Source organism: Eretmochelys imbricata, chromosome 2 (genome assembly GCF_965152235.1).
Source record: "Eretmochelys imbricata isolate rEreImb1 chromosome 2, rEreImb1.hap1, whole genome shotgun sequence".
NCBI classification, from domain to species: Eukaryota; Metazoa; Chordata; order Testudines; family Cheloniidae; genus Eretmochelys; species Eretmochelys imbricata.
In genome coordinates, this window is record NC_135573.1 from 123,459,023 (window position 1) to 123,485,563 (window position 26,541).

A 26,541-nucleotide genomic window follows, 5' to 3' on the forward strand; every position below is an offset into this window, starting at 1 on the left:
CCAAAGGGCTTCTTTAAGTACATACTGACCAAGACAGTACAGATTACAGAAAAGCTTTTCAATCAAAGCTCCATTCATAAATATATTGTTGTTAAACTACCTGACACTTTAACATGCTTTATCATTTAAAATCCTGTGTGAAAATGGTGCATATGTTCTTAAAAATATCCATGTTCTAAATATGTTACCACATTTATGGCATCTTTTGAGAAAGTTGCTTCTGTATCTTATAGCATGTTTTATAATGTAAATATATTTTATTTATTAAATATAAAAGTACCTGATTTTTGGAGGGATGCTTTGTTTCCATCATCCCTTCCCTCCCCTTCTCCCTGAGCCCAGTTTAAATATCCCTCTACAACATCACACTGCTTCAAACTTTCTTCAGTTCAAAGAAGATAAGTAAGATCTCCGGTATATGTTGGTCTGTAATTGTCTGGAAAGGTCATGGTTGAATAATACGAGGTAGATTCTTCTGTATTGTGGCTTGCCCTAGTCCTCTGTGGATTTCTCTGAGGATCCAATATGTGGGAATATTTCTTCTGGCTGAGCTGGCCCATCTTCTCTAAGGGCTTGTCTACATTACCCGCAGGATCGTGGGCAGTGATCGATCCACCGGGGGGGTCAATTTATTGCTTCTAGTCTAGACGCGATAAATCGACTGCCAAGCACTCTCCCGTTGACTCCGATACTTCACCACCGGAGCGAGAGGCACAGGCGGAGTCAACGGGGGAGCTTCAGCTGTCAACTCACCGCAGTGAAGACACCGTGGTGAGTAGATCTAAGTATGTCAACTTCAGCTATGTTATTCACATAGCTGAAGTTGCGTAACTTAGATCGACCTCTCCTCTCCCCCCTCACCCCCCCAAGTGTAGACCAGACCTTATAGTCTGTATCTACATATGGAGACACAGAGCACCTGGGTTTTCCTTTTAGGAGTCTCCTTCAACCATTGCTGTAGCTCAGAGTGGGACACGTTTGATTTGCCAAAGATAGGTTTGCTTTGTTTGTTTTGTTTGTTTGTTTGTTTGTTTTTGGCAGACTGTTTTAGATGCACCTGTAGGCCACCTACCTTTCTCAAAGTCCCTATTTTATTCTAGGTTTTGGTGCACCCAAATTGTTTGCATAATTTTGGGATTCAAACTACCAATTTCTGTTGCTCTCAAATTACTTTATAATCCAGTTTTAGAAAAGATATTGGCAACCTACCTTGATCAAATCTGAAATTAATAATTTATTCAAAAAAGTATTAAGCTGGAAAAATTGGGGTTGACACTAAAAGCAGAAAATAACCTTTGAGAAGATTAAATTCAGTGTAAACCACAATATTTTATTTTGATGTTGATTCTTCAGAGCAGCTTGCCTCAGTTTACAAAGTGCAGTGTAATATAAGTGATATCTTTTTTGTTATATGGCAAATAGGTTTTATCTATTGAAAATTCAACACACTTTTTTTTTTTAAATTGAAATGCATTTCAGACCATACATCTCTAAACTGTTTCAGTTCTCCATCCTCACCTATTAAATGCACTCTAGGGGGATACAGTTGAAAACTAATGAATCTTGTAAGATCTGTGGAATCTTACACCAGTTTGGGGAAAACCTATTCTAATACACATTTTGAAAAATGCACAAATCTCTTTTTTTTTTTTTTTGTTCAATATCTTCATAGATGGTCTGGAGGATGGTGTGGATTGCACTCTCAGCAGGTTTGCAGATGACACTAAACTGGGAGGAGAGGTAGATACGCTGGAGGGTAGGGATAGGATACAGAGGATATAGAGGGACCTAGACAAATTAGAGGATTGGGCCAAAAGAAATCTGATGAGGTTCAACAAGGACAAGTGCAGAGTCCTGCACTTAGGACAGAAGAATCCCATGCACCGCTACAGACTAGGGACCGAATGGCTAGGCAGCAGTTCTGCAGGAAAGGACCTAGGGGTTACAGTGGACGAGAAGCTGGATATGAGTCAACAGTGTGCCGTTGTTGCCGAGAAGGCCAATGGCATTTTGGGCTGTATAAGTAGGGGCATTGCCAGCAGATCGAGGGACGTGATCGTTCCCCTCTATTTAACATTGGTGAGGCCTCATCTGGAGTACTGTGTCCAGTTTTGGGCCCCACACTACAAGAAGGATGTGGAAAAATTGGAGAGAGTCCAGCGGAGGGCAACAAAAATGATGTTTCTGTTCTTCAAAAATTTCTTTAATGGCTTTGTGTCAAAAAGATGAATCATAGAATCATAGAATATCAGGGTTGGAAGGGACCTCAGGAGGTCATCTAGTCCAACCCCCTGCTCAAAGCAGGACCAATCCCCAATTAAATCATCTCAGCCAGGGCTTTGTCAAGCCTGACCTTAAAAACTTCTAAGGAAGGAGATTCCACCACCTCCCTAGGTAACGCATTCCAGTGTTTCACCACCCTCCTAGTGAAAAAGTTTTTCCTAATATCCAACCTAAACCTCCCCCACTGCAACTTGAGACCATTACTCCTTGTTCTGTCATCTGCTACCACTGAGAACAGTCTAGATTCATCCTCTTTGGAACCCCCTTTCAGGTAGTTGAAAGCAGCTATCAAATCCCCCCTCATTCTTCTCTTCCGCAGACTAAACAATTCCAGTTCCCTCAGCCTCTCCTCATAAGTCAATGTGTTCCAGTCCCCTAATCATTTTTGTTGCCCTCCGCTGGACTCTCTCCAATTTTTCCACATCCTTCTTGTAGTGTGGGGCCCAAAACTGGACACAGTACTCCAGATGAGGCCTCACCAATGTTGAATAGAGGGGAACGATCATGTCCCTCGATCTGCTGGCAATGCCCGTACTTATACATCCCAAAATGCCATTGGCCTTCTCGGCAACAAGGGTCACTGTTGACCCATATCCAGCTTCTCGTCCACTGTCACCTCTAGGTCCTTTTCTGCAGAACTGCTGCCTAGCCATTCAGTCCATAGTCTGTAGCGGTGCATTGGATTCTTCCGTCCTAAGTGCAGGACCCTGCACTTATCCTTGTTGAACCTCATCAGATTTCTTTTGGCCCAATCCTCCAATTTGTCTAGGTCCCTCTGTATCCTATCCCTACCTGCCACCGTATCTACCACTCCTCCTAGTTTAGTATCATCCGCAAATTTGCTGAGAGTGCAATCCACACCATCCTCCAGATCATTTATGAAGATATTGAACAAAACCGGCCCCAGGACCGACCCTTGGGGCACTCCACTTGATACCGGCTGCCATCTAGACATGGAGCCATTGATCACTACCCGTTGAGCCCAACAATCTAGCCAACTTTCTACCCACCTTATAGTGCATTTATCCAGCCCATACTTCTTTAACTTGCTGACAAGAATACTGTGGGAGACCGTGTCAAAAGCTTTGCTAAAGTCAAGAAACAATACATCCACTGCTTTCCGTTCATCCACAGAACCAGTAATCTCATCATAGAAGGCGATTAGATTAGTCAGGCATGACCTTCCCTTGGTGAATCCATGCTGACTGTTGCTGATCACTTTCCTCTCATGTAAGTGCTTCAGGATTGATTCCTTGAGGACCTGTTCCATGATTTTTCGGGGGACTGAGGTGAGGCTGACTGGCCTGTAGTTCCCATGATCCTCCTCCTTCCCTTTTTTTAAAGATGGGCACTACATTAGCCTTTTTCCAGTCGTCCAGGACTTCCCCTGATCGCCATGAGTTTTCAAAGATAATGGCCAATGGCTCTGCAATCACAGCCGCCAACTCCTTTAGCGCTCTTGGATGCAACGCATCCGGCCCCATGGACTTGTGCACGTCCAGCTTTTCTAAATAGTCCCTAACCACTTCTTTCTCCACAGAGGGCTGGCCACCTACTCCCCATGCTGTGTTGCCCAGCGCAGCAGTCTTGGAGCTGACCTTGTTCGTGAAGACAGAGGCAAAAGAAGTATTAGCTTTTTCCACATCCTCTGTCACTAGGTTGCCTCCGTCATTCAGTAAGGGGTCCACACTTTCCTTGGCTTTCTTCTTGTTGCCAACATACCTGAAGAAACCCTTCTTGTTACTCTTAACATCTCATGACTATGTAAAAGGAAACCTAGTAACTCTTATGGGCATTTCCATATCAGAATGATCATATATCACAAGCTACATGTGACTCAGTATCTGTATATATGGGCAAGCAGTCCTGTAGATCATTGGTTCTTAAACTAGTGGAGCCCTTGTTCAGGGAAAGCCCCTGGTGGGCCAGGCCAGTTTGTTTATCTGCCGCATCCGCAGGTTCGGCCAATCGTGGCTCCCACTGGCCATGGTTCGCTGCTCCAGGCCAATGGGGGCTGTGGGAAGGGCGGCCAGCACGTCCCTCGGCCCGCGCCACTTTCTGCAGCCCCCATTGGCCTGGAACGGCGAACCACGGCCAGTGGGAGCTGCGATCATCCAAACCTGCAGACGTGGCAGGTAAACAGCCCGGCCCACCAGGGGTTTTCCCTGAACAAGCGGCGCCCTAGTTTGAGAACCACTGCTATAGATTATAAAACAGACTGATGTGAATATTGCACATTTGGGGAAAAAAGAAAGCCATGTGGCCCTGTGGGGGGAGAGATAGCTCAGTGGTTTGAGCATTGGCCTGCTAAACCCAGGGTTGTGAGTTCAATACTTGAGGGGGCCATTTAGGGATCTGGGGCAAAAATTGGGGATTGGTCCTGCTTTGAGCAGGGGGTGGACTACATGACCTCCTGAGGTCCTTTCCAGCCCTCATATTCTATGATTAACTGTTCCACAGACTAGAGGCATTTGCTACTGCCACGTGTTGCTGCGGTAGGCCTGCTTCAGGAAGGAGATGGATTTTTATTGGATTCTGGCCACCGAGGTTACTTCTCTCTGACTTTATTCCTCTTCTCTTAAGTGAAATCTTTCTCCCCATCTTTAATTCCCCCACTTCTTTAGGGAAAAACATCATGAAATTATACTACTGTGGCATCATTCAAACATGAGACAGGATTAGGTTCATTCTTACCTCTTTTCCCCCATCAAACTCATCCACAGAGGTCAGTACTACCATCGCTCCCTATGGCTTTCCTTCCACCCTTGGTTTTACTATTTTTCTTTATCCTGGATAGTTGTGTCAAGAGTTCAATATCAAACTTTAATTGTTTACATAGTAAGCTACAACAGAGTAGTCTAGTTTTATATTTGAGGACTAATTATGCACCATTGTTAGCTGGAAGACTGCTTTTCAATTTCCTCAAAGTAAGTTGTTCCACAATAACGTATATAACCTGAATGCTTGTATTTTTATAGTGCAAATGGTCAACTGTTTCCACTTTTCACATATTGTGTTGGTATTTGTAGAAACTGGAACTGGATCGGTTTATGCTTTATGCTCATGGACCTGACCTTTGTAGGGAATCGGATCTACGTCATGCGATGGCCAACTGTTTTGAAGCCTTAATAGGTAAAGTATGTGCCTACTCTGTATGTATGTATGTGTGCATGTTACATATATTATCCATAATATTATTTTGTATGCAGTAGGACTATGAAAAACATTGGTTTCTAACCTTCTTAATGAAATATTGACCTTTTTTTACTTACATATATAGTCCTGAAGCTTTACAACTCCACCACTTCTTAGAAGAGACCAGGGCGCAGGCAGTCTAGCCTAGTGGTCACAGCTGGGTGGAGGTCTGCACACCAGGGACAGTAGTCACTGATCTGGAGTTGGAAGAAACACAAGAGGTGGACTGTAAGGAAGAGTGAGGCTGGGGTTGGAGACTGGAGATCAGAGGGAGTAGCAGGCTGGACTCAGGAGGCAAGAGTCAGGGTCAGAGACAGGCTGGAGTCAGAGACTGGAGGTCAAGGAAAGTCTGGCATTGCAGCAGGCTGATGTCTGTGTGATTGCCCGGGCAACCTCTGGAGTTAAATAGGGCAGTTGGCCAATCAGAGGGTCGTCACTCTGTCTCTTGAGCAGTACTTCTTGTGGTGCCTACTCTCCACAGTGTTCCCTCGCTATGCCTTAGCGTGGCCTCCCAGTGGTACTGTAGGAATAGCAGTTGTCTCAGGCTCTGCAGACCCGGGTTCTAGTCCCCAGATCCTTTAACTTATGCATGATACACACTTTGGTACTGAATGCCATGTGAACTCCACTGATTAACATTGGGCTTCTGTAAAGAAACAGGCAGGTGGAAGTTCAGGGCTTCAAAGTGAAGCTGCATGTACCTGCAAATCTGTGGAATCTCTCACAATGAAGTAAAAATGTTCATAGAATAATTTAACTGTGAAAGGAAGTTTACTATAACTGCACTTTTGCTTCCTCCTCTACTCTCCAGTGAGCATGTCTCTCTAGACTGTTCCTAATCCTGAGTATTTGCCTGTTCTGACTGCTATCCAGATTTTGCAGACAGTTTGAACCAAGTCATACACATTTTCCGTTGCCCGCTAATTTGCGAGACTTGGGTAAACCAGCACAGACGTCTGCCAAGACGATTTTAGGGTTTTTTTGGTTGGTTGGTTGGTTGGTTTTTTGTTTGTTTTTTCTTCAAAGACAAACCTTGAGAATTCAGCCAAGGCAGTATAGGAAAGTATAGCATGCTACCAAAGCTCTTCCAGCTGAAAGAAGAACCAGCATCAAGTCAGCTGGAGGGCCCTAAAATCTTGATTGATGACTGACTGCACTGGGTAGCAAGTATCAGTGGAGAGAGAAAACCCCAGTGTCATCTGCTGTTATCAACCAAAGCACAGAAAACAAGTTGGCAGGCAAATGAAAATTGGTGTGCAGTGTATTCCAAGTTATAGGCAAGTTTTACTGTACATAATGTTTTTTTTTTAAATAATTCATCTTTATATCTGGACAGAACAAACAAAATATTAATATAAATACATTTTTGTATATAAATGTGTGTGTATGTTGTGACGGGGCAAGGCCAGATGGCTATGGAAAAATAGTAGGAGATAGAATCATAGAATATCAGGGTTGGAAGGGAGCTCAGGAGGTCATCTAGTCCAACCCCCTGCTCAAAGCAGGACCAATCCCCAACTAAATCACCCCAGCCAGGGCTTTGATATATTAGCTCTAGGCTAAACAAGTCCCTGGTACCCGGATAAGTTAAATGGCAGCTGCTCCAGGTCAATTAAGACACCTGGGGCCAATTAAGAACTTTCCAGAAGGCAGGGAGAATGCTAGGTTGATTGGGACACCTGAAGCCAATCAGGGACTGGCTGAAACTAGTTAAAAGCCTCCCAGTCAGTCAGGTGGGTGTGCATGTCAGGAGCTGTGGGAGGAAGTTGTGCTGTTGGAGAAACTGAGCAGTACACACCATATCAGGCATAAGGAAGGAGGCTCTGAGGTAAGGGTGAAATGGAGCTTGAGGAAGTGGGGGCTGCTGTGGGGAAGTAGCCCAGGGAATTGTATGTGTCATGTTTCTAAAAGGTCAGCTACCATACCTGATACTATTAGGGTCCCTGGGCTGGAGCCTGGAGTAGAGGGCAGGCCTGGGCTCCCCTCTTTGCCCCCACCCTGATTAATCACTGAGACTGGGAGACAACAGAGACTGTGCAAGGGAGGATAGCTTCTCCTCACCTCCCTTGCTGGCTTATGATGAAAATGACTCAGTAGACTGTGACCCTTGTCTCCAGAGAGAGAAGGGTTATGTGGAGGGTCACAGTGAGCCTCTGAGGCTAGCAAAATCCGCCAGGAAACGCGGGACCCACGCAGACAAGGACAGAGCTTTGTCACAATGTTTATGTACATACATACACACATGCACTCACAATAAAATAAAATCCAACAGTTCAGATTTATTGAAAATTCAAATGTATGAAGTACCATAATAAAGTTTAATTTATGTATAAAAGGTGGTAACTGCACAAAAGACATGGAAAGCATAAAAATAAAATGAACAAGCAGTGAAGTAAAATAAAATTTATGGGTGAACTCCACAGTAATGATTTCATACAGTAATTGGGGACATTACAGAAATGGGTTATGTTACCCACAGTGCTGAATTAGAAGCTAGTGGAGATTGCTGTTTATCTATTGTGTGTGTATATATTTATGAGTAATATATTTATGGTAGGTGAGGCCTTTCTTAAGATTACCCGACACTTCCCATTATAAGACCTTGTTTTCAGATGTTTATAAACGTTACCAAACTCACTGTTTGGGCTGACATTTTCCATGCCACAGGCTGATTTTGGGGGGAAAATTTCATAAAAAAACGTTGGGCTGTTTCTGAGCACAATGCTTAGGAAAATACATTATTTTGTCCATGTTAAAAAAAATTCTGGTGACCTTTTCTTGAACAGCTCTAGTTGCCCCATACTTTGGAAAAGGGACTAAAAATTTGCCAGGAGGTGGGCTTTTGTGTCAGGGATATGCCTTTGTGATCCCTGTGATGCTGGCTGGGCATGTCATGCTAGAGTGTATTCAGGTCAGTTCCCTTGTATAGATCAAATAAGTGTGTACTCAGATGTTTAAACTTCATGAAAACTAGTGGACTGTTACCCATATTATTTTCACTTATCCATTCCCGTCATTATTTAATAGCAAACATTTACATGGTAAATACTCATGTAACTATCAAAGAAATCTTGTGAAATGCTAATGAAGGACCTAATAATTTCACAGCAAGTGGCCATTATATATATATTCAGAGGTCAAAAGTCTAAGTGCCTTCCTCACTCAAAGGAAAAGCCCATGTGGGGAAAGACACTGTCAGCTGGCTTTCTGTGTGAAAGAGCTATAAATATGGATACAAGAAATGATCCATCATCTCTGGACTCTTAGGATTCTAATAGGGCAGAATATCTGAATGAGAAGACAGAGATCCCCCGAGTTATTCTGGGTAGCTCTGAAGGACTTTTGAGAAACTGGCAGTTTATTACGTCACTGCCACCATTTGGAGTTATAAACTATGATTTACCTGTTGTTATATTTTACCTGCTTTAACCTCTCAATAACTCTCATTCTTTTTTTCTTAGCTAATAAACCGTTAGTTAGTTTACTATAGAATTGTCTGCCAGCATTGTCTTAGAGTACCAATTGATCTGGGGTGAATTACTGGTTTCTTGGGACTGGGAGCAACCTAATGTGCTGTGATTTTAGGTTTAAATAACCTTTTATCACAAAGTTAAGTTTGTCTGGGTGGCAAGATAGACTGGAGGGTCTAAGGGGTCTAAGTGGCAGAGTTCTGTGCAGTGGATATAAAGGCTGCAACCTTGCTGATGATCCATGTAGGTCTCAGTATGATGCCACATGATGGAATTCCTGTTTTCCTTTTTGAAAACTTAGGAAATATCATACACAAAACATTAAAAGAACATTACTAAGGTTGACAGGTCAAGACCTCAAAAGTTAACTTTGGCATTTTTTAGTGTCATTAAAGCCTATATGAAAGGGGAAGAAAAAGAAAAGAAAATAAGAATGGCTATAGTGGGTCAAAACAAAGATCCATATAACCCAGTATCCTGTCTTCCGACAGTGGCCAATGCCAGGTGCTCCATAATACAAATTACTACCAATATTATTAGTGGTACTATTAGTTCGTCATTTCTCTATAGTCTGGGTGCATTATCACACAGTCATATTTTTGTATTATTGCTGTTTCTCCCCGAAGGGATGGTGGTAAGATAAATATATGAGAGGACAAGAACCCAGACCATTCTTGTTGATTTCAGCAATCCTGTGACAATTCTCATAAGTGTTCAACTGCATGTTGACAGGCTTTGTATGTACTTTACCTGCTCATGCTGGCATGCACCATTCAGCTGCTGAGAAGACGAGGGCCAAGGTGACTTTCAGCTAGATTTGAGTGTCTGTGCCCCAACTGATCCCACCTAGTTTTGTGAATTATATTGCTCCTGTTTGTATCTTGGCGGTGGTCTTTGTCAGATGTTGGCGGTATGTGAGGCTATGATCCAGAATCACACCAAGATATTTAAGGAAATCTTTGTGCCTGAGTTTGGTGTTCCAGAAGGTAACATTCAAATTTGTTGCTCTGGTGGAAAAAACAGACGTAGCTGTTTTTCCAAGGGTTTGGTCTGAGTCGCCATAACCTATCGCCCTCCTCCAGCTTTTTCAGATCTGGGAGGATGGATTCCGCTTAGGTAGAAGTGCTCACTTGGATGTGATCACAAGGTCATCTACATATCCAAAGTTCCATGACTAGGTGTGACATAATGGTACAATCCAGACCAATGAGTAGCTGTGTCACCTCTGCCTTGTAACCTGGGTTGCCCTTGACAACGTCTTGTTGCTACCTGGACAGCTCACAAATAGCCTCCAGCATGTCAGTCACTCCCAACTATGTCTGTGTGTGCTGTAGCCACCCAGCCACACCTTAAAGTTTACCACAGGGTGACCCCAACGCACTCCTAGTCTTCAATTTCCCCCCAGAAACATATGTCCTGTACTACCCCGCCCACTCCTAGATAGTACAAATATATTAAGTACGTTATTCCTTTAAGGGAATCACATGCACACAACTTATTACCCCCAGTGGAGTTACCCAGACACTTCCACTTGAGTGTACTGGATTAGATAAAACAATAAAAAAAGTTGTATTAACCACAAAGAGAGATTTTAAGTGTGTACAAGTAATGAGGCATCAAAGTCAGAAATGGTTACAAGAAAATAAAGATAAAACGTTTACTGTTGCCTAACTTAATCTACATTAGATTCAAAGGAAAATTCTCTCACCGCATGCTTCCAGAAGTCTTACTGACCAAACTTTTTAGGTCAGGGCCCCACCCAGGGTGCAGCGGCTGCTTCCTTTGTCTTTTCAGGTGCAGTGAATACAATGAGCAGGGAGAGAGAGAGAGAAGTGTCTTGGGGTGTTTGCCCCTTCTTTTTATAGTCCCGTCTCCTCTTTGAGAAGCATTTCCAGCTGGGAGCAAGGCAGCAGGCAGTCTGTATGGAAGGGAACTCCATGCCGTTTCTTTGCTAAGATGTGGATTTTTTTGCCTCTGCCCCCTGTCCTGCCAAAGAATGGCCATGTAGCAGGTAATGGTCCATCAGCCTTGTTTACTCCTTTGTCTCTTAGGAACTGGCTTGGCTACTCCCCAGACTTGTCTGGAAAATCTATTTTTAGTCATTATCTCAGCATATGTTTATAACTTCTCATATAACGCTACTACATGCACTTTGCCTTGATATTATTGATCAGCAAATTGAGATTTTAAATGATAGCTCAAAAGGCATATCTTGTACAAATATTATTACAATAGTGTGTACAATGTGAACACGGGGATATTTTGTCTCACTGTCGAAGGCATTTAGCTGATATAAATATTAAAGAGTGATAGTGCCAAGACGTATCCTTTAGGGCAGCATTTCTTAAACTGGGGTCTTTGGGCCCCAGGGAGTCCGCGGGCCCAGTTGATCAACTCCTCCCCCTCCCTCCCTCAACTCCTCCTCCCAGCGCCTCCTGCACGGTAAAAGTCCAGAGGTGCAGTGGAGCTAAGGCAGGCTTCCTACCTGCCCTGGCCCCGCACCGCTCGCGGAAGTGTCCAGCATGACCCTGGGGGGATATGCGGGGAGGCTCTGCACGCTGCCCCTGCCCCAAGCACCAACTCCACAGCTCTCATTGGCCAGGAACTGCAGCCAATGGGAGCTGCAGGGGTAGTGCCTGTGGGCAGGGGCAGCATGCAGATACCCCTTGCCCCCCGCTCCCCCACCTAGGAACCGCTGCCAGAGGGATGTGCAGGTCGCTTTCAGGGGCTGCCCAAGGTAAGCACTGCCCGGCCAGAGCCAGCATCCCTCCCGCACCCCAGCCTCCTGCTCCGGTCCAGAGCCCACATCCAAACTCCCTCCAAGAGCCTGCACCCCCCCACACACCCAAACTCTCTCCCTGCCCCCCAACCCCCTGCCTGCCCCAGCCTGGTAAAACTTAGTGAGGGTGGGGGAGAGCCAGCGACAGAGGGAGGGGGTATGGAATGAGCGGAGGCGGGGTCTCGGAGAAGGGGCGGGGCAGAGGCAGGGCCTTGGTGAAGGGGGCAGGGCAAGGGCTGAGGTGGCTTAAGCTTCCCCAGCATTGAAGCATGATCCTAGTGCTGACTGGTCCGCCCTGAATATGATATTGGATATTGGACTATGACCTATGAACTAAATTCTAAAAGAACTCTTTGCAAAGCTTTACAAAGCTCACCATATCTATGTATCTGAACCTGAAGAATTGAACTCATGTCTGTATATATATTGATCTTTTAACCATACTCTCTCTCTTTCTTTTTAATAAATTTTAGTTTAGTTAATAAAAATTGTCTATAAGCGTGTATTTGTGTAAGATCTGGAATATTCAATAACCTGGGAGATAATGTGTCCGATCCTTTGGGATTGGTAGAACCTTTTCTTTTATATGATGAAATGAGATTGTCAGAGATCTTCATATTTGACTTGGGTACCTGGATGGAGGCCTGAGGCTGGGTTACTTTAAAGGAACGGTGTTGTTTGGTCTTCTGAGTAACCGGTGAGGTAATAAAGAAGCTCTTTTGTGCTGGCTTGGTAAATCTAAGTGTTAAAATATCCACCAGCTTTGGGGATCGACGTCCCCATTTGTTGCAGTTCACCCTAATCGGGTAACCTCAGCTGGCCCCCACTGGGACACTGTTCGCAATGTGTTATTAATTTTGGTAAAAATGTATAAGGAAAAGTTTTTCTGTGTAAGTTTGGATGTGTGCTATACCCTATGCCCATTCCCTATATTTGAGTCTGATCAACTCAGCTTAGCTTTGCTGTATAAAGGAACCTAGGTGGTGAAACTAGAGAAAAACTGAGTTCTTGGGGCACCGAGTAGAAGAGGTCTCAGAGGAACCTCAGCACCAACTACCTGGCTTCACCATGCTAGTTAAGATACGGACCACAGCAAACCACATCAGAACCCACTCGCTATTGAAGCTACCTACTAAACAGATGGAAAGTGAAGGACAGCCCCAATATGTGAATATGGAGAAGGCATCCAAACCATGGAACGTCTAGTGAACCACTGCCCTCTAAGATCATTCTCCGGGGGCACAGCCTTGATTAATTCCATGTTGTCGGAAGCCATAAAATGAATGACAATCCTGGACGTCCATTTTTAATGCTGTTTTTTAGGTTGCCATATGTGATGAGGCACTCACCTCTGGTCAATGCCTCCTGTAAGCTGGGTGCAATCCTGCACTTTTTCTCCGCTCCTGGCACCCTGTCGACTGCTGACCTCACTAGACAGGACTTCAGTGGCTCAGTCCTCCAGCCAAGCCACACATGATGCACGAATGAAACCCTGCTGGGGTAACAAAGGTCCAACAAGGACTATTGCTGTGCCTTTATTAGTGTTTACAGCCCTGTCTCTGGTTTCAGTTTGAGCCCCTTCTTGTCTAACTTTAAGTCCTTCCCTGGCCTGTTATAGGACTTTTCCCCTGGAGACTCTTTGTCTTCACTAGTTCTCACTGCCCCACCTCTCCAGCCAGGTCATCACTCAAGTTCAGTCCCCTTCCAGAGGGGTAACCATGAGACAGTCTGGCCATATCAGGGTCTTCAGCCCCATCCCAGCTCTTTGCTTCAGCTTCTAAACATACCTTATCCTCTTCTTGGGGCTTAGGACACTTCTCCAGTGGTTGGTGCAGGGACCTGGTCTTACCTACTACTCCGGTCCCAGCCAGGGACCCTATGAACTGCAGTCTCACACTCCTCTCTTTAACTCCTTCAGTTAGCTGCTACTGTTTTTCTTGGGCATTTTCCCACTGGATCTCTTTCCTTTCACCCATTACTTTAAGATTACAGTTCTCCGGTCTACTCTCTCCTTGCAGAAAGCAAAATGCAGCCAGAACTCAACTTCTGGTAAACTCTCAGGCCCTGTAGCCAAAGCAGAGCACCCTTCCTTGCTACTCAAGTCACAGCTAGGAACTGACTTGCTAAGCCCCTGCAGCTCCTTTTAACTAAGCCAGCTGGCCTTTGATTGGCTGCGTCTTGTGAAGCCTCTCTAAGAAGGCCTGGAGGACCCACCTTTTGCTGTTTTTCTGCTGGGGCAGTGTGTAGCAGGGCCATGAGTCTCAAACAGGGGACCTTGAAGAGCCAGGTACACCTGTTACACTGTACAATATAAGAAAGATTTCCCCCATGATCCCAAATCAAAAGGTTTGTTTCCATCTAAATCCACTAAAGGACCCAAAATATCAGTTAAACGTCATTCCTATATAAAATTGCGACAAGGTCCTAACAGTACCGGTGCTCAGAACTATGATATAAGTAATTTAAAAAACCAGCAGTATTCAACACCCCATTAAACCTAACTTGAAATAAAACCCCCCTACACTGATGTCAATTTGGGAAATAATATATTATTGGGTGGGGGGGGGGGGGCGGGGAGTACTGATGGGTTTCGAATGTTCAGAGTAGTTCTGGCAAAGATTTACGCAAGATATGGGACAAAATAAATTCCCTGGCTGCTGTAAGTTATTTCTTGGTTATAAATGTTCACATATCAAGTGTTTGAGAGAATTTTAAGTAGCTGGATACTTGAAAACACCTATAAACACAGGATTACTTCTAGCCTAATGCTATTAAAGTTCATTGTTCTGGCATACCACTTTGTATCATTGATGTAACTTGTTAGGATTCTAAGAATTTTTTTCTCGTTTTATACTGTTTTGATTGTCTTTACATTTCGCAGAAAATTTCATTTTGCACTTTAATTTCAAAGAGAGAGAAACTTGTGGTTTCCACAATTGCTGTTACCGCAATTGCTGTTTCCTTTTTGCGGGTGGGGGACGGGGTGATTCGTAGTCTCTGTTTTGTACTTTTCTGAATACTAGTGCATTTTTACCCTATTGTATATTGTTCCTTCCATATAGGAGCTGTTTACCTGGAGGGAAGCCTAGAAGAAGCCAAACACTTATTTGGACGTTTACTCTTTAATGACACGGTATTTGTTTTCCTGTTGGCTGAGTTACTTTTAAAAAACTTTTTATTCATTTACATGTTAATTTTGTCAGTTTAATTAAAACCGCAATTTTTTATATTTGACGGTTGGGGTAGAATATACTACATCTGTTTTTTTCAGTTTAAAGGTCATGAAAACAGCATTTTATGATACTGAGTTGTAAACAGAGTAACATTAATTTGATTCTGTTAGCTCATTGGCTTACATGAAGAAGAGCAGATACAGTAGTGCATGAATCTTGTAGAACTCCATTTCAACAGTTATTACAAATAGTAGAAGTCTGTGCGATGGATTTAAATGTTGCAATTTAGCTGCTGATCTTTGTGGGGATCAATACAGTTCTAAATGATCGAATTTCTAGGGGAGGGTGTTAATTAGGAAATTACATTTTTTAAAAGTATATTAAAAGTACATTGTTTGTAATTCAGAGGGAACCCTTAATTCTGGCATTTCCTAACTTTTGAGTGCTTGACCTGGCAACTTCAACATTCATTTAATCTAGGGTTGGTTTTTGTTTTTGTTTTTATGTAAAGAGTAAATAAAATAGGGAATATATGAGTATGTAAAATAAAGATTTTAACAGCGTAAGTATGAGATGGTCTTTTTATCCATGAGTTGTGCGGACCTAAATGAGTTATGCAACTCATGGGAAATGAATTCCGATAAAACTTTTAAACCACATCATGCCACAGTATATGCCATGTATGTAAAACAAACATTGTTTTAGAGGCGTTAAAAATGTATTGGGTCTATTTTCTGTAGCCCTCCAAGTGTTAAAGCTAGGTGTTTCAACCACCATCAGTCCAACTACACAGTTAAAGTCTGTTCCATATTGGCTATGTAGAAGGCCAGTGAGGATTGATATTTGCTGATTTGTTGTTGTTGTTGTTGTTCCTTTATATGTTTTTAAGATGTTTAATTGAGCACCATGGATGTGTGCACATCACTAGCCTATGTAACCATACATTCTCATTACCCTTATCCTCTTCCTCCTTCTCATTGTTTGGCGCAGACTTGTGCTTTTTGCACAACTGGCTTGTAAGCCTTTTGGAGTAGGGACTGGGTCATCTTACACATTCAAAAAGTACTTAGCATTTGGATGATGGGGCATGTAAGGCACTAGTGCATATAAATTATAGTTACACTATTGAAGAGACCACTAACGCGATGGCCAGGGAATTAATTAAATGATATTTTTCTTCTTTAAAGTCTCAAAGTCTGTGGAACAACAAATAATGTTTATGAGACATATAAGTATTTTGTGGCATATTGTATCTCAGTATTTACATGCTTCTGAATGTTGTAATGAATGAAGCCTACATGACCTAGAGTTTTAGTCTTGGCTTTTGGTCAATTTTAAACCTGCTGCGGAGCAGGTGGTGGGAAATAAAATTCAACCATTAGCTTCAACAAATATTTTTTTTACTTTTGTTTTTTAAACCATTTTTATTTGGTTCAAGGATTTTTCTGCCTCTTCGACACAAGCTCATTGGGAGAACTAGCGGCAGCTTGAGTAGTGAATACCCTATTTTAAAAATGAGATTGCTAGCACTATTGAATTTGCAATAAGCAGCGGCAGCATCTGAAACAGTTCAGTATTTCAAGTAATGCCATCTTATTTAGAACTGTGGAATTTGTTAAATGACTCCCTTGAGCACTAAAGGCATCTCTCAATGTTTGCAGGACCTACAGGAAGTATGGCTTAATTACCCACTACACCCACTCCAAGTAAGTGTGCCTCTGTCTATCATAAATTTCATAGTTCTATTTTATTTCTAAGGATGCTTTTCAGTGGCATTCAGCTGTCGTGATATCTTTAGTATTTAGGAATATTTAGTATCAAGTAGCCATATTGGCTGTTGTGAATTTTTGTAAATAACAAGCTTCCGCCTCATGGCCTGTGTTTAATATACGTGTGATTTGTAGCAAGATAAATCTAGTGAGAAGTAACTTTGTCTTCCTCCTGTTTATCTATTGTACCTAGAAAACTGGATACAAAAAACAATCTGTATACATATTTTATTGACCTCAGCATTTAGATCCTAACTTAATCATGGGAGGTCAAGGGGTTTGAATCAAATTGCTTAAAAACATATTGCTAATTTTTTTGCTCTCATATAGCATGGTTATTTTTAACAGTGATTCCAATAAGATTAATATTACATAGACACTTAAAGTGTTGGCAAGTCTGAAATTTAATCAGTCTCTTTTCTCATCTATTTAGAAAGTCAATGCATGGTTAAAGTACTAGTTGAGAATGTGGGAGCCTTAGGTTCAAGTCCCTGCTCTGCCACAGACTTCCTGTGTGACTGTGGGCAAGTCACTTAAGCTCCCTGTGCCTCAGTTCTCCATCTGTAAAATGGGGATAATAGAACTGTTCTATCTCAAAGAGGTGTTGTGATGGTAAATATATTAAAGATTGTCAGGTGCTCAGATACTATGGTGAAGGGAGCCATACAAGTACCATAGATAAACATTGCTGTGGTTCAGGGCAACTGTATCTGTGGTCCACCAAGGGCATCCATTCTAGGCTCCCAGCTCCTCAGCCATCACCTCTCTTGGTAGAGACCTGTGTCTCTTTCCCTCCCGAGCAGAGTTTTTCCAGGCTGCACAATTCGCTACCTGCAGTAAGATGTTCCCGGCAAGTCACACAGCTTTGCTTTCTCACCAGAGGCTATGAACAGCATAATGGTCTGCAGTTCTAAGTTACCACACAACTCTTTATAAGCAAGCATTTTCATTCTTAAGATGAAAGGGTTACAGAGAAAACATTAAAGACAACAAAAGAACCTACCCCCATATTAAAAAGCTTGCCAGAGATCACTTCAGGTCCAACCTTGGGCTCTGGTAGGTGTCATTCCTTCAACTCCCACAACTGAGTTTTCCCCATTGTTAATGGAAATAGATTGCAGTTCCAGCCTTCCAAGGTGGCGGTGCGAGCTCCTGAGAGAAGCTCTGCTCATTCTGTGTTTTTGTTTTGGGTTTGTTTGTTTGTTTTAACCTCTCTCTCTCTCTCTCTCCTGATCTGTGCTTTTGCATGGATACAACTTACATTGGAGCTAGCCAATTTATTCACCCAAGGATTTCACTGGTTATTTCTTTTTTCTGCCTCCACTCGTTTGGGATGAAGATTTCATTTCCCCTTTGGCCCAGACACTTCCTACATCCCCATTTGGCATTGATTCTCTCTGCTCTTGGGCAGAGTCGGCCTGAAGAATACCATTGTAAATATTATTAGAAATGACCTTAACGTTGTCCTTGTTCCAAGAGTCCATTCTTGTCTGGCACATTGTTCAACAGAGTCCTTTGAACCTGCAGGTCTCCCATCTGTCACATTTCTCCTCTCCCCCTGAGAGGTTACATACAATCATGGCCCACAATAATACATAAACCATTCATTTAATACAGTGGATCCCAAAGATTCCTAAACTTAATTCATAAAGTCTCCCAAGGGTATGGCAGAAAATTGTCATATCTGTCTCAGACATTTTATGCTTTCTACCTCTTTTGTCTCAGACATATTACTCTTTCTACCTGTTTTGTCCAAACCAAGTCCCTGATCTTTTGTGCAGAGTTCATTTGACTTCACTGAGGTTCTTCTTGGGTGCAGGGTGTCCTCACACACAGATCTAAGGACAAGGACCCAAATGCTTCATATATACTCTGAGGAGCTCTGAAATGAGATTATAGACTAAGTATTGCGAGTAGCTCAATGCTCATGAGTTATTTGTACAACAGCGCAGACTGGTGTGTACACAAGAGAGAAGTAAATAAACAGAAGTCTTAATGGAAAGAGATTTCAGTTCCAGCTTTCCAAGGCGGCAGTGCAAGCTCCTGAGAGCTCTCTCCCTTCTGAGGTGTTCTTTGTTTTATTTTTTAACTTCTCCCTGTAGTGATCTGTGCTTCTGCATTGGTACAACTTACATTGGAGCTAGCGCCATCCATTTATTTCCCATAGGTTATCACTAGTTATTTCTCTTTCCTACTCCCACTTGTTTGGACTGAAGATTTAATTTCCTCTTTGGCCCAGAAATCACTTACTTCCCCACTTGGGCATTGATTCTCTCTGCTTTGGGGCAGTGTTGGCCTGAAGAATACCATTGTAAATATTAGTAGAAATTACTTTAACATTGTCCTTTTAGATTTTGTATTTTAAAGCTTTGCCATTTCTTTCTGTTTTTAAAGAAAGTAGTAGGGTGGGCTTGTTTGGTTTTGTTTGCTTTTTGGTCTGCTTCTTGATTATCCAAGTGTCAGTCCAAGTGTGAGGTGGATGTTTTTGTATATACACAATACACATTTCTGCTTTTCCCTCGCAAATGGTCAATGGTTTTCAAAGGATTTGCTGTTCTCAAGAAGGATCTTTTTTCTTTGAAATGTATACTGGCTTTCTATCATTAATTTGCATTTGTTATTATTTACAGCTGCAAGAATCCAACACTGATCGGCAACTTATCGAGACTTCCCCAGTTCTCCAGAAACTTACCGAGTTTGAGGAAGCAATTGGAGTCATTTTTACTCATGTTCGACTTTTGGCGCGGGCCTTCACTTTGAGAACTGTGGGATTTAACCACCTGACTCTGTGAGTATAAAGCAGAATCCCACGCTGAACTATGCTAATCTTACTGTTGATTTCCTTAATGGTCCATACTTATAATAAGAAACAACTATGTATGTTTAATGAAGGTCATGATCTAATAGTGCAACCTGAGATCATCAGAGAGCCTGGAATTGCTGCAACAGAGCATGACATTTTGCAGCATGTTAGCTGCCCCATTTTAACAGTACCATGTAACAGCATGGATTGGATTACAAGAGGAAGCATTCGTGAGAGATATGTTCATGTGAGGGGTTCATAAATGGCAAGAGGAAACTCACAGCTCAAAGTGCTATAAGTTCTTTATCCCTGATGCAGTAATGCTACATGTTCACATGGACGTGATGTGGGAAAAATAAACCCAGGCTTTTGGGAGCGAGGACTGTCTTTTGTTCTGTGTTTGTACAGGCACTAGCAGAGTGGGGTACTGGTCCATGTCTGAGGTTCCTAGGTGCATCCACAGTATAAATAGTAGAGTAATACCTGGTGACACCCAATCCTGAACCTAAAGTGGATTTAGGCCCTGATCCTTTAACTAGCCGTATATGGGGGAAACTGCTGATCCATTGAAATCAACACGCACAGCAGTTTATTTGCATGCAAAAATTGTAGTATTGGGACCTTATTCCTGATAAATTTAGCACTAACCTGTACCCCCCAGTTAGTCCCACACCTGTGGTCTAGTAATTTTGTTTAACGGTAACTACCTCATTTGCTTTCTCCAGAAAGTCAACGTACAGCAATAAAGAATTGTTTTCATCACATCTAGTTAATACCAGAAAATTGTGTTAAATGTGTTTTAAAATGAATTCATTTAATACAGTGGACCCCAATTCATTAAAAATGAATTCATTTAATACAGTGGACACTTGCTTTTAAATTACTGTATTTTTAAATTTGCATGTTTTTTTACCCCTGACTGCTTATTGAGCTTGCCACATTGATGTTTCCTTTTTCAGAGGCCACAATCAGAGGATGGAATTCCTGGGTGACTCCATAATGCAATTGGTAGCCACTGAGTACTTATTCATTCATTTCCCTGATCATCACGAAGGGCACTTAACGGTGAGAATGCCTTTGGTCATGCTGTCTGGGAGAGCAAATGTGGGACAGAAACAAAAATTATAAGAGAAGCTACTTAGTGACTTATTCTGGATTTGATTAATAACAGAAACCTCAGGCCCCCTGTTCTGAATAAATCTTTAATTCAAATATGTGAATCCTGCAATGGACAGGAAATGTCAATTTGTGAAGCCAGTGCAATAATATTTCTTCCCTCTGTAAAATGGCTCTATAGTGGTCGTAATCACACTGATGATCTCGGTGTATCTGAGACCCAGGTAGTGCTTGTTTAACACAGTGTTTGAAAGGGTGTTTGTTAGACGGACATCTCACATGAGTTTTTATTCATGTCCACTGGGCTACTGAGTCAACTATTTTTCCATTTTCTGTGGTTGTCACTTTGAGGTGTTTTGATTTCCTCCCAGACATTACAATTTATTTTACCCTGGTCTGTCCATTATTCTCAGCCTAGAGCTGCCATAACAGTTTTTGGATTTAATTTTAAAAATAGTTGTAACAATTTATTTTTGATTCCCATAGTTTACCAGCATATCCTAAATAGGAACCATTTTGGGCCTTTGAGCACCTTACAGCATTCTAAGTGCAGTTTTTGGTAGTTGGTGTTTCAGTAGATAGCCTTGCAGATTGGTAGAGTACTTGAATGTAGATGGTTATCTGTGGGCTGATTATTTGTGGAGAAGAGAATTATATTGCAGAATTTTCTCAAATATTAATTGTAATACAAAATAAAAAAAGAACACTGAAAATTATCAGGACTGTCAAGTGTAAAATTTCCTGTTTAGCCAGAGGATTGCTGAGAAGTTTCAGAGATGTTAAGATGAGTTTTCTCAGGCTTTAATGTAAGGAATGGAGATGCTGAATCTTTAACAAAGACATTTTTTAAATATGTTTCTCAGGCATTTGAGTTACAGATGTTTACAGAAAGAACCCCCCTCCCAAAAGTAAACAGTCTAAATAAAAATCATTTTTATTCCTTTATCAAGTTTCATGTAAAATATATGTCATCCATACATTCATCCAGGAAATTCAGATTTAATAAGGCCTGAATTTCTAATGTAAAAAAATAGCTTTGCAGGCCAGTTTTAGTCATCAAAAATAATTTTAACAAAAGGTGGGGGGAAGGGCACAAACACAATTTTTTTTTCCTTTGCAGGTCACCTTTAAAAACGTAGGCATCAGTGCAAATATAATATGATCAGTCTCTCAAGAACTGTTTGGCAGGAAGGGTATAGAGCAGTGGTTCTCAACCTATTGACCATTGTGGGCTGCTTATGCAGCTCTATGTGTTATGTGGGCCACATCCACATAATATACATACTTCCTGTATGGCCCTGAGGCTGTCACCTGGGCTGCAGCTGTGTGCAGATTGGGCTGCAAGCGGCCCACAGGCTGCGGGTTGAGAACCGCTGGTATGGAGCGTTACTGTATAATTAATGGCTTTAAATCCTCAGGACAATGAGCAGCATAGTTTAGTGTTGTTTCATTTAGTCATAAGTGATCTGGAAAGTGGAACTAGTTACATGTTGTCCAAGTTTGTAGATGAAGATACAAAGCTAGGACCTGAACAATTGAGATAATTGTCTTTTCATCAATTTAAATTTGAATGAGATTTGAGAGGTAGTTGGAGTGGTGGTAAGTAACTTGGAGAGAACCAGCTATATCTGTCTGTCTGTCTATTGATCCTCATTTAGGAACACATTTCCATTTAAAGTAATTATGGTGTATGAACATACTACTATATCTGGAGTTTGTGCACATCATTGGTCACGGAAGTCAAGGTAATGGTAAATGTTCAGATGAGGGCAGCAAAACTGATGCTCAGTGTAAAGTGGTTATTTATGAAGAAGTTAGTCATATATATCTTGAGAAAAGGGAAACAGAGAAGAAATTTTTATGAATGCTTTCAGATACCTTGTCCCGTTAGCTATGTTCTACCAAGGGTATAAACGTGTCGCTGAAGTTTCAGAAAGAATGGTTTAAGTTAGAAGTTAGGAAAGGCTTCTTGTCCACAACAGTCCTACCTGCCAGTAATTCTGGGTGAACACAGAAGCGTCAGACAAAATTAACTATATGTCTGGAATTAACTCCAGCTGAGTGTAGTTGCTGAAGTGTAGGTGACACCTTCCATAATGGAGTAGATTGGGTTCTCAGCCTGGAAGTCGCGATGGGTGGGGTTTGGGGTATTGCATTGACTCTGTTGTTCCCATATTACTAAAGTGTATCAGGGTCCCCATTAGATTCTGGCTACATGGGAGGCAGGTCCTTGTATGGAAAAGTGGACTAGATGGACCACTGGTTCTTTCCATCTTCAAGATACATGTATTGTATATATTATTAGTATTTATTATTTGCATTACCATAGCTCCTAGGATCCCCATTCATGGACTAGGACTCCATTGTGCTAGGTGCTGTACAAACACAGAATAAGAAGATGATCCCTGCCCTAAAAAGCTTACAGTATTATAGCAGGCAGCAATTTACATGTCATGGCTGCTCAGCACTCTGGTCTCCTAGGTTTTATGTTGTAGTTAGGTAAGATTTTGTTTTGTTTTGTTTTGGGACTTGGGTGTCTATTGGAAGTGGATGAGTAGGTGGACAGGCATGGAGAGGAATTAGGAAGGGAGGGAGCGATACGCTGATTTTGCAGTCAGCCTAGTTTATTAAGATCAAGTTGTGAGTGTCTGCTTCATACATCATTGCCAAAAAAATCATGACCATACTGTTCTTTATTTATCTATTGTCAGAGATGAAATATCAAGAACTGAGAATAAATCTTGATTTTCATAAGCTCAGTTGGCACACTGGACCCAGGTAGCATAAAACTTTTGTCTAATAAGCTGAGCAAATGTGACATGGAACTCAAAAAGGGAGCAATGTGTTTTTATGCAATCTCTCTGCCCTGGGTGGCTTGGATTGTTTGTTTTGTTTTTCTTTAAGAAAGTGACTCTCTTTACTCATAGACTTTAAGGTCAGAAGAGATCATTTTGATCCTCTAGTCTGACCTCCTGCACATTGCAGGCCACAGAACCTCACCCACCCACTCCTGTAATAGACCCCTAACCTTTGGCTGAGTTACTGAAGTCCTCCAAGAAAAAGGCTTACGCTCTTTTTAGTCACGCTTTTCCATTTTGAAACCCCTTAACTTCAATAATTAGGAAATACTCAAGCTGAATGAAAACCCCAAACCACATTTAAGATGTCTGTAAAGCTTTTATGTCTTCTGCAGAGCTCCATACTTACCATGTCTACATTACCACTGTAACCAAACCAGGAGACTCCGTTAAAATACAGTTGTCTCCTCACTTAGTTACAAACCAGTGGCCATGTACTGTAGCAGTCAGAGCCAGATCACTCAGCTGACATAAATCGGCTTGGCTCCGCTGACTTCAAAGCTATGCTTTATACCAACTGGATATCTGGCCAGGAATGTCCATCTCTTATCCTTCCTTTCCCTCCCAGCCCCAAACTGATGGAATTATGAACCAGGTTTGCTAGTTGGGTAGTAGTAGTCTTCCTTGCATTAACATAGAGAGCATCTTTGTTTTTAATCATGGGTACAAATATTCTTACACTTTGGATGTACTCTGTATGTATGGATTTCAGGATATGGTGCTTGTTTGTCTGTATTTTCTATGGCAAAACACGTTTAGATTTTGTTAGGCTATATACCTCCAGCAAAATAAATACAAGAAGTGGAGTGATGGGGAGAGGGCATTTGTTTTTAAAGAGGACCACCTCCAAAATTTTTAAATGTAATGCAGGAATATGGGAACTGCACCTTCTTTCTAAGCAGGAGGATCTCTCAGAATCCTCCATCAGCATGATTGTGCACTTCCTCCTGCACTGCTATATCACCTGGGCACCAACAGCACAATAAAACTGGCTAATGCACACAGTCCTAGTCAGTTTCATGCTGCTCTCCTACCAGTGGTACTGGAGCACCGTACTTAACCATTTTTAGTTGTTTCTGGTAACACCCATGAAGCCATCCCTGTAATATCTGAGCTTCCAAATCACCCTCTTCCTTACCATCAGATGGACTGGAACAAGGGAGCCAGACAGTAGAAAGAAGGGACAATGAAACAAAAGTTGGATCAGAAACAAAAGGAGACTCTCCAGTGATAGGCTGGGTGTACAAACACCAGCAGAAATCAGAATGTGCTGAGAAGAAAAATGCAGTAAACTCATGGGGCCAGAGACCTAACAAGCTGCTTTACTCTTATAATTTAACGTTATCTAATGTTAAAACTGGGTGGATCTCTTTGTGGTTTCAGTTGTTGCGAAGCTCATTGGTGAACAACAGGACACAGGCCAAAGTAGCAGAAGAGCTGGGTATGCAGGAATTTGCCATCACTAACGACAAGACGAAGAGACCTGTGGCTCTTCGGACTAAGACTTTGGCTGATCTCTTGGAGTGTGAGTGCCAATATGGGATCTTAATCAGACTGTTAACAGAATACTTAATTACTTAATTAAATATTTAATACTTAAAAAGTAAAAGCATGTGAAAAAATAGGGAAAGCTTCTTTGTGACTACATTGAATAAGCATATTGAGACAGTATGGAGATAAAGGCCCTCATTCTACAAGGTATTTAAACAGCCTGTTTTTCCCCAGGACTTGTTTAATAATTCCATTTAAAAAGAAGTATTATTTTAAAATACATGTTTTAACTCAGGTTTTTGGTTGGATTTTGCTATTTTCAGATTGATACTTCTTCAAGTGATGGTCCGTACGTGTATTCCACACTTCGGTACACATGCATGCTATGCACCCAACTCAAGAAATTCTTCAAAGCAGTGTCTGTTGGCCCACACATGCACAGTAGCTCTCCTTGTGCTCCCAACCAAGGGTATAATAGGCAGTGTGAGTTGACACATCTCCAGTTGCTTCTTACCACTACATGGCCGGAGTCAGTATTATGTCCTCCTTCACATCATTTCATTACCTATCAAGAAAACATTTGTATATAGTTATATTTTTAGATTAATAGTGAAGAAGTTTATAGTATAGTGTATTTCTCCCTGTCAAGGTTCCTTCCCCACTCTGAACTTTAGGGTACAGATGTGGGGACCCGCATGAAAGACACCCTAAGCTTATTTCTACCAGCTTAGGTTAAAAACTTCCCCAAGGCACAAAGTCTTTGTCCTTGGATTAGGTAAAACACTGCCACCACCAAGTGTTTTAGACAAAGAACAGGGAAAGGACCACTTGGAGTTCCTATTTCCCCAAAATATCCCCCCAAGCCCTCACACCCCCTTTCCTGGGGAGGCTTGAGAATAAACAAGATGAGCACAAACCCCTTGGATTTTTAAGACCCAAAAAAACCAATCAGATTCTTAAAAATCAGAACTTTATTAGAAGAACAAAAAAAGATAAGAGAACAATTCTGTAAGATCAGAATGGAAGATAATCTTACAAGCAGTCAGATTCAAAACATAGAGAATCCCTCTAGGCAAAACCTTAAGTTACAAAAAGACACAAAAATAGGAATACACCTTTCCTGGAGCACAGTGAATTTACAAGCCAAAAAATGAAGAGAACCTAATGCATTTTCTAGCTAAATTACTTACTAACTCTATAGGAGTTGGAGAGCTCCTTGATCTGTTCCCGGCAAAGGTATCACACAGAAAGACAGAAGCCTTCCCCCTCCCCCCCCGCCCTCCAGATTTGAAAGTATCTTATCCCCTCATTGGTCATTTTGGGTCAGGTGTCAGCAAGGTTACCTTAGCTTCTTAACCTTTTAGAGGTGAAAGGATGTTGCCTCTGGCCAGGAGGGATTTTATAGCACTGTATACAGAAAGGTGGTTACTCTTCCCTTTATATTTATGACACTCCCCGGTTGGGGAACCCCTCCCTGGCTCCAGAACTATGCCCAGCGTCCCAGTATTCAAGATTTGTGTCTCCTGTCCTTGATCCTTCTCCATCAGTGAAGAATATCAACACTGCCTGTGCTGTCTGGGGGAGGTGCATCTCTCTGCAAAGTG

At 42.0% G+C, this 26,541-nt stretch overlaps 1 protein-coding gene across 3 annotated transcripts in view; it reads left to right on the forward strand.

The window, feature by feature from the left end:
- The window catches only part of DROSHA (drosha ribonuclease III), a 102,891-nt gene that overhangs the window by 62,551 nt on the left and 13,799 nt on the right, over window positions 1-26,541 (forward strand). For all 3 annotated transcript variants that reach the window (XR_013345226.1, XM_077810763.1, XM_077810762.1), the window contains 6 exons: window positions 5,313-5,415; window positions 14,790-14,860; window positions 16,562-16,606; window positions 19,300-19,457; window positions 20,432-20,537; window positions 24,830-24,971. Coding sequence is in view for 2 of the 3 variants with exons in the window: in XM_077810763.1 (XP_077666889.1) it covers window positions 5,313-5,415; window positions 14,790-14,860; window positions 16,562-16,606; window positions 19,300-19,457; window positions 20,432-20,537; window positions 24,830-24,971 (625 nt within the window). In the remaining variant the exon portion in view is untranslated. The remainder of the gene's footprint in view (window positions 1-5,312; window positions 5,416-14,789; window positions 14,861-16,561; window positions 16,607-19,299; window positions 19,458-20,431; window positions 20,538-24,829; window positions 24,972-26,541) is intronic.